This window comes from Apteryx rowi, unplaced genomic scaffold, assembly GCF_003343035.1.
Source record: "Apteryx rowi isolate R43461 unplaced genomic scaffold, aptRow1 scaffold_57, whole genome shotgun sequence".
Classification (NCBI taxonomy): domain Eukaryota; kingdom Metazoa; phylum Chordata; class Aves; order Apterygiformes; family Apterygidae; genus Apteryx; species Apteryx rowi.
In genome coordinates, this window is record NW_020450838.1 from 3036469 (window position 1) to 3052869 (window position 16401).

Genomic DNA, 16401 nt, shown 5'->3' on the forward strand with positions numbered 1-16401 from the left:
CAGATCCAAGAAAATGGGAAGGATACTTACTTTTAACTTGTTTTTTAATGCTTTTTGTGTTGTCCAACCAATGCTGAAAAATAAATCATTTTAATTGAATTATCAATAAAGCAATCTTAGAGGGGAAAAAAAGAAAAATAAAATCTATGCATTAGTGAAGATCATCTTGGATTATCAAGAAGTCCATTAAAACAATCTAATCCAAATCTTTTACAATTCACAGCTTAGTGCTTATCAGAGTACTTCATTCTAAAAATATGGATTAACTTGTACAATAATGGATCTCAGATAGTTACCTTGAAGGAATGAACAAGTATACAAGTAACCTGATACTCAGAAGTAGATATTTGAATTCAAAATTTATAATGCAAAACATTAGTTTCGAACAACTACAGCTGAAACATCCATATAGTACATTATTTAAAGCCAATCTTCAAGAAAGTATCTATCATCTACTTGAAAAAAAATGTACTGGCAAACCACTTTAATTACTAAAAAACTCATCCAGCCCAAACAAACAAACCCCAAATTCACGTTTGTAGGTCAGCCAGTGATGGTGAGTCAGAGGCGCATAAACCATAAGCCGACTTTCCGACACTCAGMTCAGCTTGTGATGTACACTTACAGGCAGGGTGCAGCGACAAAGTAAATACTGCTGGCTTTCAGTCACTTCCTTTAGATCCTTCAGCTGTCATAAATAACTGCAAAGCTGTCTCTACGTCCGAGCATAGGGTCAGCTCTTCCTAGTTCTCAAAAAAATGCTCAGAGCTGACATTTTAGCAGTTGTCACACGGGAGAACAGAAGATTCTGCCTCATCTGCTAATGCTAATTATAAGCCATATACTGGACATCGTGGCTAATTCTCTGAAGCCAGAAAAATGGCTTCAGTAACACTGCATATAAAGRCACGTGAAAAGTAAGCTGTAGATGACAGGTTGAGGGAAACTTCCACGTGTATATGCCACGCTCCCTAAAACAACTGCATATACTCACACTGCACAAGTGTTTACATCAGAAATTAAAGATGAAGCTGGAACTAACATGCAACTAGCGGTAGAGACCTACTTCAAAGTGCCGTGAACGTGCAAACAGCTCCCTCCTCCAAAGGACGTGACTCAGTTAAACAGTAAACACGGCACCCTACTCAACATAATTGCCTTGACCCAACTCCTTTGCGCACCGTGGCCGGGCTGGCTCACGATGCCCAGGGACACCACCTCCTTTGGTTCATTCCAGACATCACCTTGYAACTCATACAGACGAATTATGTAATTAGCAACACTCCTTTCGTTAAACTACATGCCGCAAAGTTTACAGTGGGCCCGAAAGAGGACAGAGGAGCAATAGGGGTATGCGAAAGAACTGGTATTTTCAGGTTGCAATGCCAAGTGCAAACACGTTCCTGCTTTCAGAGCAGCCCTGTCTGCTCCAGCGAAGGCATAAAGGCAACCAGCCAGGATATGCAGTGATTGATAAATTAGATGTACATCAGAATAACTGAATCACCTACCGTTGCCATACATTCAGTTAAATTTGTTCTTCTTAGCTATTAATGCATAGTGGTTAAAGCTATTTGAAAATCATGTAATATTTCTTTAGAATAAAGCAGGAAACTTAAGGAGAAATGAAGCAAATATTTATGGCAACTTTTTCTTACACTGCCAGTGAAATGGATTTAAGCAACTTAAATTTCTTTAAAAAGAGAGGTTGTATCATTTTCTTATTCCATAAACTCACTCGCTGTAAGAAACCATTGCTTTCTCCTTCCTTCACCATGAAGATATGGAAGCTATCCATTTTGAGGCTTGCAGGTGATTTGGATACAGAAGAGCCTGCTATGCCAAATAAGAAGCCATTTATAGGCTTYGGGACTGACTGTGCACGTCTGGTTCATCTCCAGCCTGTTTTCTCTCATCTCCTCCACATTCCAGCGGCAGGCGGCTGAGAGGCCCGAGACAGGCACTGATAGCACGTTGCTCTGCCCGGCTCTTAGCCCCGCTGCCTACAGGAGCTCAGTTTGAACGGCAAGGGGGTGCGTATGTGTGCGCAAGAATTGCTTTTAAATGGGGGGGAAGGAAGAAACAAACACTACATGCACGGACACACGCGGACGTCAGGAACCTTGAGATTTATTCCGAGTGATTAAAATGGAATTCGAGTGGACCTGGCAATAGAGATCCTTCAAGTTTACATTTTGATGAGAGTTTGTTCAACACATAGTCCACTGCGGAAATTCATAGATAAGGTTTGCTAAACAGYGAGCAACGAAAACAGCATCCTGCATAGAGTACTGCAAGTCACTACTAAATCAGTTTGCTTCTTCAGAAAGAAAAAGCAGTAACATTTCAAAAAAGGTAGGGTAAAGKTAGTTTTTTATAATGGCGGTGAGGCTAAAATTGGTTAAATACTTTGTGGAATTACTGGCTCTATACTTAGTGTAATGCTATACAAATCATTTTCAGTATTAAGCACTACAGTAGACCAAATAATTGCTAGAGTAACAAAATAAAGTATTCTACAGTTTCATTAGGAATATCTAGTAGTTGATGCCTGCAAGCTGCACATTACAATTAGAAACTGGTCACTATTAAATTTTCAGCGCTCCTTATTAGAAACAGCATCTCTCCAGCACTGTTAAAGGGAAAACTAAATAGCCTAACATGTTACCAATCTTCACCTTTCATACCACCGGGCATGTTGCACTGCTCATTGTCAGCCTGGTTCAAAGCTGCTCAGATTAACAGTAGCCCGTCCCTTGACTTCAGCAGGATTTAGATCAAGCCTGATATACTACAGACAATATTGCAAAAACCTCCTTTTGCCACCTCCTGCCTCTTACAAATATCCATTCCTAACCATCAGACTAAAACTGAACACAGAAGTCACATGAAAAAGACTATTCTTTCACTTCACAAAATGCTTCAAGAACTTCTTTAAAGAACCCAGCATTTGAATCCTAAACTGCAAAATGTCAAGAGTTTGTATTATCTGGATTTTCTTCCCCACTGCATCAAAAACTCAAACCTCTATCTACTAATCACTTAAGGAGTTCAAAATAAGAAAAGAGTCACAAACACCTATCTGGAAGGGTATGCTCCAGTTGTTTAGAAAGGACTTATTGAAATTTAATTTGTAGTTAAAGCAAGTGAGAGTTTCTCAATTTTTTATTTAACTGCACATTGCACATTTGGGGCAAAGGGTTTTTTGTTTTGTTTTTAAATCTTCAGGTGCAAGTGGCTAGTGAGGCAATACATTTAAAYTGCGTAGCAGAAATGATTATCTCCTCCTGAGCCAGAAGACTTATTCACATTAGGGGACTRGATTCTTCTGCTGTTTATTTAACAGACCTCCTGAATAATCTTTGACAAATAACTTGGTTAGCCTGTGCTTTTGTTTCCAGCTGCAGATTGGGTTTCTGCAAGAATTTGCCAGCTTCACTTTGCAAGAAAGGCTGCCATCACTATAGTTCTTCATTTCTTAAAGCAATTATTTCTGACTGTTGTGTTGATCTGTCCTTGCAAAATACAAACCTGACTGCTTTGTTATATAGAGTGTATCATTAATACTCATTTTAAACAGACTATTGCCTCTCCCTTGCCTCCTTTCAGTCACACACAGTTAAGAAAAAGAAACCAACTAAATTAGAAATTGCTTGTACCTGGYAGATTATACAGTATCAAGTACTCAAAGGTCTGGACTGGAAGCAACAATTTCCTGGACAAAAGTAAGCCAGGAACCATTGCTAAGACAGAAAAGATTCACACGTATTTCCTCATTTCAAATGAACCGACATTATTTGATAACAGAATAGCAAGAGGAAAAGTTTACCATACTGGTAGTTTTACCTGCGAGTTCTTATAGACCTGACAGGCACACAGAAACACTTCAGAGGCCACACAGCAGAACCGAAGTCAGGGCACCTAAACACCCAGCGGGTACCTCAGCACCTCCACCCCCCCAAAATGGACAGATAAATGGAAGGGAGCCATTTGCTATTGGTACTCAACATCCCAGCTTGTACATGTTGAACACAGCAGACTTGATTTTTATAAAYAGAGAATGGTATTCAATAGACTAAAGATATGACAGTGGTCAAAAGCAGGTGCCCCAGGAAAAGTATGGAAACCGAATACTCCCCCAAGGTATGCAGCCTTTTAGTTGTAATGCCTTCTGTTGGGGCAGCCTTGCTGTGTTTTATATGTCCTATGCCAAGGTTTATAACCCATTTTCTTCATTTGAACTGATCGACTGATGCTGATGGATGCTCTCTTCCTTCCAGAAACTTTCCTTATACAGCTGGTTAGCCATGACGACTTCTTTCTGCCCTTTTCTAATTTCTCTTGAGAGGATGTTCTAAATGACATCTCTCCCTCAGTATAAAGTTCTTTTCCTTCTCTTTCCAACTTTTTTCTGCAAGAGGGTCAAGAATATTTTTACTGCTGGGGACTGCAGTCCACTAGCAGCTCCTCCTGCTAATCATGAAATTTGCTTCAGACGCTGAACACTCCTATTATTTTCTCAGTAGAGAACATTCTCTACAACCATAAGCTAAACACAAACCTTGACCCGGATTATTCTGAAAAGAAACTATCAAATTATAAATGTGCTTTGCTGTGGATAACACTGTGTCCAAAGATGTCACCTTCTTCCAAAGATTCAAGTTTGGGTTTTTTTGCCATTGCAGAAAACTATAAGAACTAAGATGTCACCTCCAAATAAATTTTTATTTATACTGGTTCCTATTTTTGCTTGTTTGTTTYTCATTCTGGACATATACCCTCACAGAAGTCAAACAATAAATGTCATTGTCTCCGTGTTGTACACTGATCTAGAACAGTTCAGGTATTAAGCTCAGCAGCAACYGTCTTTACTTCTGCTCTGCCATCCTAATCATGAAATAATACTGAAATGGACTTGAAACACAAAGACAATTGGGTCATAYATCTAACATAAATAAATTTGACATACACAGTATGAAAACCCAGATATATTTCTACCTAGGAGCGTTAGAATAAGCAAATACAGGTTTAAGTTACAAGGATGCAGGACAAAGACATTACTCCCTGTCCAACTCCTCATTTAAAACAACAATTTTTATATATACRAAGACTTTCTAAATACAACATTCTACTTCAAAACAAAAGAAGAACATAAAAACAACATGAAGAAAACATACGACTTTCCTTGTGGGCAGGATTAAGTACTCRACCATAAGAAGCATCCATATAAAGCTGTACAACTGCAGACAWAAAGAACTGGTTGCTTCCGACAAACAATTCACTGCTTTGTTTTCAAAAGCAGAGACATTTTTACAAATAAACTTTACACTTGCAAGAATCCTCTACTCAAACCATATGATACACRTAAATACACCTATGTCCTCCCAACAATTTCTAGTTGCAGGTCTGAGCTGCAACAGATTTGAGCAAATCAGATGTACACCCTTCTGGCTAAGATTATTTCCCCAGAAGACGTGAACAAGATGATTTTTGCTAACGAGAACACTGATGGCACTATGCACTGGCAAAGAACAACCTTCTCCACACTGTCATACCATGAAGGACCAAGCAAACAGAAGGTCTGACAGGAATAACAAGTGAAAGATGTGAATGCAAGGGACAACAGTGTTGTAATACGTTAGAGTGTGTTTGCAGTGGAGGGTTAACTAAACTAACATGCCACAGAGCTGCTGCACAAAACAGTTCAAGAAAGGCAGCTTGCTTGTAGTATTTTTGTCAATATTAAGATTTTACTCTTCTTTCTAGCAACAGCCAAAAAGTTCTGTTACTCACCGCCACTTGTGCGGAATCCATGAACCTTAATCCAAAGTAGTCGCTTTCTATAAGGTCCAGATGATACATGATCTGTTCAAACAGAAGCTGGCCTTTAGCTTTTTTCTGAAAATACAAAAAGATTTAGCATTTAGCAGATAGGCTTATTGYAGCACCTATGTTCTTTTCTAAACATAGTTAAWACTGTAATTCCAAAAATAAAAGAAMTTCCAAAAGAAGCTGGAAAATAAATCCCAAAATTAAGCTTCCCAAACGCAATGTGGAAATGATTTTCTCTCATAATTTTTGAGGGCTGTTGTTTTTGAAAGACCAAAGCATGCACCACAAGAAGCAACTGCTTGGCCATAGATTTTAAATGACATGGGAAATATCCCTTTTTAGAAAATGTCAATAACAATTTGCACAAGGCWGAAAACGTTAAAACATTATTTTATCATTGTACCTGTTAGGCTTTTCCTTATCAATTAAAGTTCAGCAGAACTGGAAATACAGCTAGTACAACTGACACTGCCTAATACACTGGAAAATTTTTGAAAGAAGTACAGTAAATTGCTTAAGAAATTACCATGTGATATCTAGGCACTTCACCACTTTTCAAGTGGATAGAAAAGCATRTTGAATTAGGTTATAGCATTCCATTATCAAGTGCTTTTAATGACCAACGAAACACAGTCTGTGACAAGGAACTCTAATAAATAGTACTTAGATAATGCATTTACATAACTCACTTGTAAGTGTAGAAAACCACTGTGTATGTTAATACATAATCTATGAAAAAACTTAGCTCTAGCCCCAAGTAAACATCATCTTTACAGTGACAATTTTAAAAATTAAACACATCTTTTTGAAGAACAGGCATGTAAATAACACACTGAGCAGTTTCTCTACAACGTATATTTTTCCTGCTATGAACTCCTCCATAGTAATACACCGAAAGAAAAGCTTAAAAATATTTGAGATGGTTAAAAGTAATAAAAATACATGGAAAAATAGTAGGTCTGAACACAAGTCACTGTATTTAAAAATAATTCTTTTCAACGCCAAGAAATGCAGGAAGGATTTATATTTATTCTGCAAGCAGTTTAAACATTTCTCTATTTCCATAATGCTATCATTTTGTAATCTTTTGTCTTGATATTATATGCTCACAARTTGAGAAATCCACTAACTTTCTAAGCATATGTTATAGTATGCTATTAATTAACAGACTGATTTAGTCCATCTCTCAGAACTCTTGGCCCCATGGAAGAAAAGGGTTTCAAACTGAGCTGAACAGAGAACCACAGGATACAGATAACACTCCAAAATGCACATCGTTTATAAATCAATTTTTGAGATTAAGTCAGAATTCTTATTTTCAGAAATCATCTGATTCAATCACTGAATCACATCAAAGCAAGAAAAGCAGCACATTTTTGCCATCTTCCTGTACTCTGATCTTCAAATATTTTGTTTAACTCTATAACCATAGTCATTGGTTTACTCTTTAGTTAAATTCAGCATGATGTTTCACAGCCCTAGTAAAATCTTAGAAAAATCTGTAAACTGAGTCTGCACAGGCGACTTCTCCCTCAGTTATTTATTCCCAAGTATTGTGGGAGGCAGGGGAAAGTAAGCAATTTGACCAGCAGGGAACTTCTCACACACATAGTAATAGCAAAATGTTGCATAGTGAAAATGCTGGGATGCGGAGGGCACAGAACTTGTTCAGGGCAAGTTCTTCTGTTGACTTCAAGATAAAGTCCTTATTTAGGCAGCAGCAGATTTATTAAATAACAGCAAGACTCTCCAAACAGCAGCCTTAAGGCAAATCACTTACATACAAAAACATATATTTCTTCCACTGTTTGAATCAGTTGCCCCTTTCCTGGAAGGGCAATACATTCAACTGTTGACATTTTAACACATGGATATTTTCTGCACCTTAAACAGTAAGATAAACTAATAAAGTGAAATCAATTCAGCAGTTGGAATGGCAAAGCTAGAAAAATGTTTCATTTTGCATGAAGCTTTATGCCTAGTCCAAAACTAGAGGAAAATCTCCACGTTACTGATCAGAACATCTTAGATTCTCCTTAATTCCTCAGTAAATCATTTCTTTAAAACATAATTAACCAGTTATCTTAGCTGCATTCCAAGGTTTATAACCCTTGAGGAGACAGGGAGTTAAAGAGCRGTGGAGCCCTTTAGCTCAGACTAGACCTACTGCACATACTGTCTCAGGCTACCAACGAGAACTTGTTATCGTGCAAAATTATTCTGCTTCCAACTAGTTTCAGAGTGTTTTTCCCCCTAGTACACAGATTATTACATCTCAGGTGATCACCATTTTGGTATCTCAGAAAAGGATGTAAAGAACAAATGGACCAAGAATGACTAAGGTCGGAGAAGGTCCCTGAAGAACAGCGCTGGGTCGGTTGTGGAGAGGTTCACAGGGCTGCTGGCTGGACAGAGCTTCTGACTGAAATCATCACAGCTGTCGATGTAGAATTAAGTATGAAGCAGCTTGCGTATGACTTAAATCATCAATTGCTGTATTTGGTGCAAGTTGGCACAAGTTTCACATGCCCTTTGACATTAAGTTCAAAATCATTCTTAATGGCTTATTGAAGTACTTCCTCCTTATATTTAACAAATGGCACCAAAAATTGCGTTGCTTTGTATTTTGTAACAGGTCGCTTTTTATGAATCAACAAATTTATCTGCGTTCAATAAAACTGCCATCTCAAGTGCTTTCGAAAGACATAGCAAAGATACATTTCTATTACACTTCAGTGCGAGAAGCTAGTCTAACTCCCCAGTGGCAACATTCGATTTAAATAGCATTTTGATCCTGCTGCTACCCTATGCTTTTTTTTTCTTTTTTTTCTTTTCTTTCCTCTCTCTTCTTGAAGCAGAGCTCAGGTTACTCTCAAAGGACAGATATTTTCAAGCTGCTTAATGGTTACCAATGAACTATTAACTACTCCACTCGCAAGCAGTCAACCCAGTGGCTAGTTCTTTCTTCAGGGGACAAATTAAATTCCTCATGGGTTTGTAATTCTTTAAAACATGACTACTTGATTTATACAGCTTGTTATACTCTGCAGGAAACAGCAGCAAACACCTAATGGTAGGAGAATCAACAACTGAACTGGGAAAATGAAAAAAATATATATATAATTTGGGTAGGGCAGGATATCCAAGGGCTTCTCCACACTTGGGAATGAGATAGAAAACATCTTTTGACCACTTCGCCATGAATCTTGGCCCTGTTGAATGGAAGGAAAGCTCCAAAACACGTCCTAATAACATCTTGTGCTGCTCTTCATAATTGTATTTGTTCAGCAAGTAGGTGTTRCGAAGCCTGGACTTAAATCCAGGAACTCAGCAGCAAGGCTGGGTAAGGTCAGCTCAGGTATTTAATTGAGAAGGCTGATTTGTTCCTTCATTGCCTGGATAAGATGTACATGGAGACAACCATCTTAGCTTAGGCATCTGAGTAGGTGCCTAAAATTAGAGCCACAGTGCTTATACCTTCTTCTCACGGTCTCAAAAGTAAAGGTTATTTCATGGGCACGCAATTCAAGACTATAAGCCAGCAATTCAGTGCTCCACAATTTCTGTCCGACACGAAACCTGTTTTCAACACTAGCGCCAGCTAACATGGASCAGCTTTGCTGAGGCAACGCTGACTTAAAACGGCTGAGGATCTGACCCCCGCGCTAGGCAGACAAAGGTGAATGGCTCACTTTCGAAGGTTTTTATCAGTGTTTTCCTGACAGAGTACTTCAAACTTCCAGGACTTAAAAAATAAAAAACAAAACACACACAACAGAAAGCCCACTTAATGAATTTTACTAAAATGCTTATCAGAAAAGGATTTTTTTCCTCTTTCTTTGTGGAAAAAAAGGAGATCCCTGTACAAGATGGACCCTGAAAGAGAGATGAACAGGTTGCATCTTTGTGGGACTTATTATCCCTCATGTCTTTGCAGCAGCACTTCAGTTCTGTTAGAAGACTCCTTTCAAAGGATCATTATGTTAATACTGCTTAAACGACCAGTAGCTACTGAAGGACAAAACCCTTTCTTCCTTTTGTCAACTTATTCAGAGGGTTACTACACGTATCCATACCCGTTTCCTCAGAAAGACTGCATTTACCACCCAGAGAGGCTAGGGACACTTATTCCAGCTACTCAGTCACTAGAAATCTTGGACTTGCGACCTTCTCCCAGAAACCAATTTACATCTTCCTGGGATGTGTTTGGTTTAATCCATTTCCATGTCTATTTCCTAACGTTCTTTCTGCTACAGAATATATCTGAATTGCTTGATTTAAGGCTCAGAGATTAAATACCTCCCCCAATATATGCTCAAATATTTCAGTTTTATTTCGTATTCCATTGCTGGGTTTCTCAGAAGTAGTTTGGTTAAGAGCAAATGAGAGGTTCTTCTCTTTAGCAGAACTATTTACAGTGTCCATGTGGGGTAAGCCCCAAACTACTGGACCTGTAGCACAGTTCAGTGCAGGTATTCTGGATTTGCCCTGCGAATCTGGTGCTGCTCAGAAGTGCTGAAACTATTCAGCACATTGTGGTACACATGCCTTGTACTCAGTCTCTATACGCACTTAAATCTGGCATCCCACAGAGCACTGGGTAAAACCGCATTACGGTGAGGTCTCAGTCTACCACTGAGACAGCACCTCTGCGTTGTAACGTTTGACTTAGGATTGCTTGTTCCACTTTCAGTTCACTAAACCGCATTTCAATATTTTAAGACATAAAGACCACTTGGAGAAATAAGTTTTCATCCCAAACTTTACGGTCTTACAACATACAATGGTAAGTGTACATTTATCTCCTCACTATTTTTGCCAGTGGAAATTCATTTTGAAAATTTAAAAGCCAGCCTTGAATGTTCGTAAGAAGATTACTCATTTGATTCTGRTTTTCCAACACTTTTAGCATTACTAGAAGATCTTCTTTTTTTCTTTTTTAATCAGCATCTGTACTATAGATTATATTCTGTATTTAAATCTATAGCTACAATACTCAGCAAGCAGCCRCAGATATTTTATAAACTTAAAAAAATGGCAGAGGGTATTACTGAGTAAACATAACTATCACAATACATCTCTGATCTTGCAGCAGGATCAATGCAGATCACCTCCCTCCACGCCAACAGCCATCAGCGCTCATCATAGTTGCTGGCAATGTTCTTTGACATTCCAGATAGATTTCTTAATTTTGTTAAAAATAATCTCTTTTCATCTTATTTTGTAAGCTTTACTCCAATACTGTAAACCGTTCAGCTAATCTGTACTACTTCGCAGAGCTCCTGGACTGGCTTATGTAAGTTCTCGTTTTAATGGCACTTCATTATAATGAAGACAAACACATCTCATTTTGCAATTTCTATATTAAATTTCATGCATGCATAAGTAAGGAATATTATTATAAGATGAAAAGCTACTAGGCTTCAGATACCATTTGTTCCTGTAATTTGTGCCTTTTACTTTAAAGAGCTACTACAAGGCAGTTTTTGCCTAAAATTTAGCTTGCTTGTGCAGAAGCTGGAATACAATCAGCTCTCTATTATCCATGGGAAGATTATGTAAATCGCAGGTTAAACAGGATCAGCTTTTCACCCAAAACCCTGGCTTCCACAAAGCAGAGTGCTGCTCCTACGAAACCCCATACTACCTGTTGCTGTTGTAAAGCTGACCCTGGTCTCCACCGAAATCTAGCCACAAATTTTTAGAAGGTCCATGTTCCAAATATGCTCGTGCAATTAATTCTCCATCATTTATCTTACACTGCATTCCCTTTTGTCTGTGTTATTTTTCCCTTTCCCAATCTTTATTGTTAATAATGTAGAGCTGACTATTTCTATTACAAACACTTTTTTTCAGCCTTTCTGATTTAAAAGTCCTCTGGAGACCTCCAGTATTCATAACCACGGTTTATTGGGAATTTTCCAAACATTTTTGTTCACAAATTTTTCATAAGCTGCTGAAGATACTAGTTAAAAAGACTTTCAAGGAAAAACACCATTTTTGTGTCTTTATTACCCCCCTCCCCCCAAATTGTCTTTCACCAAGACCCATGACCATCAGAACAGCCAGCACGCCAGTTGCTGGAGGGGCACTGGAAGCCCAGATTTGTAGGACTGACCCCAGGGAGTCTGCAGATCCTCGACTGCTGTTTATTCATGGCTCTTCAACTTTTGTGAAGTCTGGAGGTGGGGCGGGGGAAGATGGACATTTAGTTCTGCATGGGAACAGGATTAAAAGTAAAATAGGGATGTAGGGAAAGGGAAGTATGCAAAACAGAATTCCTATCCTCTCACCAGTCAAATTTTGAAGGACACACTGTACTTAAAGATATAAAAAAAATTAGGAAAAAAACCCCAACCAGACTTTTTTTGCTGTCCAAGATGAATTCAAGTAACAGAAAACAGTATATATGATGAACAATGTCAACAGCAGCACAGTTAACAGACATCATAGTTTTTAAGAATTTTTTCATAGATTAAAAATAATCAAGTTCTGAGTGTTTTACTATGCACATAATTTTAAGTTTGCCAAAAATTACTGAATGCATTTGGACAAATCTAAAGCTTCAAAAAAGTGGCCACAGAAGAGGAAAACAACCAGGTTAGAACACAGCTTCAGAATTTGKGGTGAAGGTAGGAAAAAATCCCTTTTGACTGCCCCAAAAGAATATTGATAACTCACATGAAGTTCATACTTCCCATTTTGATCACAGCAAAGTGACAGTATAGAGTATACATAACGCTGATATTCTTTAATCACTGACATGACTAACAAATAAGTAGATTCTTAAAAAAAAAATAGTCCAAGTACTGCATAGGACTGTATCTTTGATGATTACTTCAAGTCACAGAGCTTTGTCATTAAAAACAACAAAAAAAAAAGGGAAAGCAATAGATTAAGTAGCTTGAGAGACACCGTACATAAGATCAGTGGACAAAAAGCAGGGTTACTGCTCAAATCCTGACTCTAYGTTTAACAAATTTATCTCAACCGCGTTGTTTATAACGTCCCTTCTGTCTTAACGTCAATATATGCGAAAACTTTAGTTTTTGCTGTATAAGAAAACTCTGAAACATACTTGGCTTACAAAATAATGTTCCCCGTGTTATCCTTTTTTTTTTTTTTTTTAAATTGCTGAATTTCTGTTTAATCTCAGATTTATTCAATGATAAGAACTGTAGTTCCAGATYGCTGTTCTTTCAGTAGCAAATTCACGGTAAGGCTGCAGCTTAGCAAGCACTTTAAGCAAACATAAGTCTGATACTGCTTCTAAACGCTTCTTCACCACATTTGGGGAGGCACATGGGGAACAGACTGCAGAACTGCTCCAGCTGGAAACTAACACAACAGAATTATACTGATTATTTTCAGTCATATCATCTTCTTGACTTAGTTTACTGTATGGCTGCCAAAAACTGTTTCTTCTGCCAAGGGGTGTGGAAACAAGGATGAATGCAATAACGAAAGCAACATCTTTTTTCCTGTTGCAGCACCAGCTTATGCCAGTTTAAAGTATTTATGTAGCTATAGAGTAAAAGAGGTGAGAWGTTCATTCCTACCCTCCCACTCATGCAAAGTCCACTTTTCTCTAGGCATGAAGTAACCTCAATTTGCTAAATGATTCAGTTTTAAGAAACACTTTTTGCTATTCTTTTTTTTTTAAAAAAAAGATCATTTCACAGAACCTATGTAGGTAGTAGCACTATACGCAATTGAACTAGCACACCTGAGACAGCGGAGTGAGGAGGCACCTTTAGGGAGATAAGAAGAGAGTATTTTAAACCAAATCTACTGCCAACAAAATAACAGAATCAGACTTGAAAAAGGTCTTAGCTTGAAGAGGCTGATGATCCTCAAGGAAAGCAGGGAAAAAAGGTTGKTTTTTTTTTTTAAGAAAACAATAAAGCAATGTTTTTGCCCCAAGATTTTGTACCCTCTATTTTTTTAATTCACCCCTCCCAAATATAACTACGAATGATGTAAGTAGAGACGCAAGGACAAACACACTAAGGATTCTGAATGAAACATTTACTCTACTTTTAATTCATTGTATTTTAATCACCAAGGAACTGGTACATGTCAGCCTCTGACAATACACGGGGTAATTACTGCACCTAGCTATGCAGACTCAGTGTATTTGTTTACTGTTACTCTTTGCCCAGAYGTCTACAGACAAGGATTTGTATTGGCTTTTTATAAAGAGAGGGGAGAAAAAAAAAAGCAAGAGCGCAAAACAAGTGACAGTTTCCTGTAGAAAGAAAATAGCAACTACTACACCCTGATCCAAGTTTTATAGTCCAGATGGTAGGTCATGACACCTCTTCAGGTTCAGTTTATGCTCCTCAAAGCCTTAGAAATGTTGTTACAGACACCAGGAATCTGCCTACAGAGCTGACTCCAGCTCCGAAGACTACTGTTCTGGTTATGCAGAGACACCAGTTTAAACCTGAGTACTTTTTAAGTACAGCTCTTGCTATAAAGTGTTTGTGGGCATTCCTGGCCTCAAATCAAACATCCTAGGCCCTAAACAGCAGTGGATATGCTCGTTATGTTGTTTCAGTGAACTATACAGATACATACAAATTAGTTTTATACCCGTTTGTATAGTCATTTTGCAAACAGAGATGTCAAACTGTTTTTTTAACTCCACGTTACAGGGGTTCTAGTTGTTGCAAGAGATATTTCCACCCACTATGTCCACGCTGCTCAATGCTCTAAAGAATTGGGCTTTCCTCAAACTATCTAATGTTATAATCATTTTAAAATTGTGCTTAAAATGAGAAAGGGAGAAAAAGAAAGGCCATTTTAAGAATGGCTGCTCTGCACACTTCTCCTAGCCAGCAGCTCCAACGTTGACRCAGCTGCTAAAACTCTACGGAGCTAGTCCAAAGGTCTCGCTGACCCACAGCCTCCTAACCCAGCTATGTGAGCTCAGAGCAACACTAACCACTGTAACACATGGAAATGGAAAACTAGACTACATCACTTCTATTGCTACTGTTTGTCCTGTTAGCCAAATAYGGATATATAATTAAGAAGAAGGAAAGAGACACACGCATATCAAGGGAGTTGTAGAAATGTAAAACAGTGGTTAAAATCTCTCTCCCAATGAAGCACTATGCTATGAGATCATCCTTCTCTCCTTCTCTCTCACATTTGCATAAGAACTGAGCCCCCCTCTAGCACAAAAACAAAATGGAAAAAAAAAACCACCAAAACTCACGTAGAATTATTCTAGGATTTAAAAAAAACATACAAAAATCCTAAAACGTGAACTCCCCATAGCCACACATGAGCCCACAGTGACTGACTACACACATATCTAGTAGAAGGCCGCTGAAGACCTTCTGAAACTGCGACCTTCCCAGTCTCGTGAGCATGACAGAGCTACACCAACAGAGCTACATCTACCTTCCTTCTCAAGATGCACACGTAACACACAGAAAAGAAAATACAAGCCATGTAAGCATTACCCTCCCTACCTCAGCTAAGCATTGGCAGAAAAATTCCTTAAAAAACATTCAATGCACAGGACCCAATGACATCTAACCTGTTATCTGGTATCGGTGCATAACAAAATTAACTGTTCTTTCATTACCTATCTCTGACCAATAAACGGAACCCAAGTCACAGGGTTGGTTGCTATGACAAACAGACATACCTTTACCTAACTTACAAATAAAGAGCACAATCAATCAGATYGACACAAGCCAACGGCACTTAAGAAGCAATCTTGTGCCACTCATACCGGCAAGTCCACGCTGACATCTGTTCCATCCAGCAGCGCCACTCGACAGGTAATGATGGATTTTGCATCCCCAGCTGCAGGGATGTGGGTTGCAGCTCTTTGGGCTTCCCTYAGGCGTTCCTTCTCCGCATGCTTACGCATAGACCGCCGTCCAAGGGTTCGCCGGAAGAAACTCAGCATTTTTGCTATGAAATCCAAGACAGAAAAAGAACAAGCTAACATCACTTTTTTTTAAGAAACAAGAAAAATAAGAGCCCACGTTTAAACTCCTTAGAAAGTGCCAGGCTTTATTAAAGAACAGTTAGGGACTCAAACAGCAATTTAATTTCTTTTTTTTTTAATTTAAACATCTCTCTTTTGGCGCCTTTGAAGAAAAAACTCTGCCTAAATCTTTAGCAACAGCTGGAGTGATTTGGGGACAACTTGAAAGTATACAGGGAACCCCCCCCCCAATAATGATTATCTAGATCTCACACAATTAACAGCAGTCCTTCATTAATATCAAACGCTACCGCAACCTTGGATAAGCCGCTAAGGTTCTCCGAAGGCAGAAGAGCAGCTGAGTTACCGCAGCTGCCTTCCCAGCGGACACGCCACGTCCTCCCCAGCCGAGGTCACCGACCACCCCTCCCYTCCCGGCACTCGCTTTACGGAGGGCTCCGCTCGGGGAAAAGGGCAGCAACAGCTCGCGGGCCCAGAGAGGCCCCGCTCCCCCCCGCGCGACGGTCTCAGCTGGAGCCGCGGGTGGCGCCGCAGCAGCGGGGCAGAGGCGGCCGCCGCCGCGGACCCCCACGGCGCGGGCCTGCTCTGCGGCCCCCCCG

The 16401-nt window shown here is 39.1% G+C and overlaps 1 protein-coding gene across 1 annotated transcript in view; it reads right to left on the bottom strand.

Annotated features, from left to right (window-relative positions):
* Positions 1 to 16401, bottom strand: part of EPB41L5 (erythrocyte membrane protein band 4.1 like 5) — a 65560-nt gene that overhangs the window by 48785 nt on the left and 374 nt on the right. The window contains exons 2-4 of the mRNA XM_026082219.1: positions 15581 to 15765; positions 5794 to 5898; positions 31 to 73 (exon numbers count right to left, since the gene is read on the bottom strand). Of these exons, the coding sequence (XP_025938004.1) occupies positions 31 to 73; positions 5794 to 5898; positions 15581 to 15760 (328 nt within the window). The 5' untranslated portion in view covers positions 15761 to 15765. The remainder of the gene's footprint in view (positions 1 to 30; positions 74 to 5793; positions 5899 to 15580; positions 15766 to 16401) is intronic.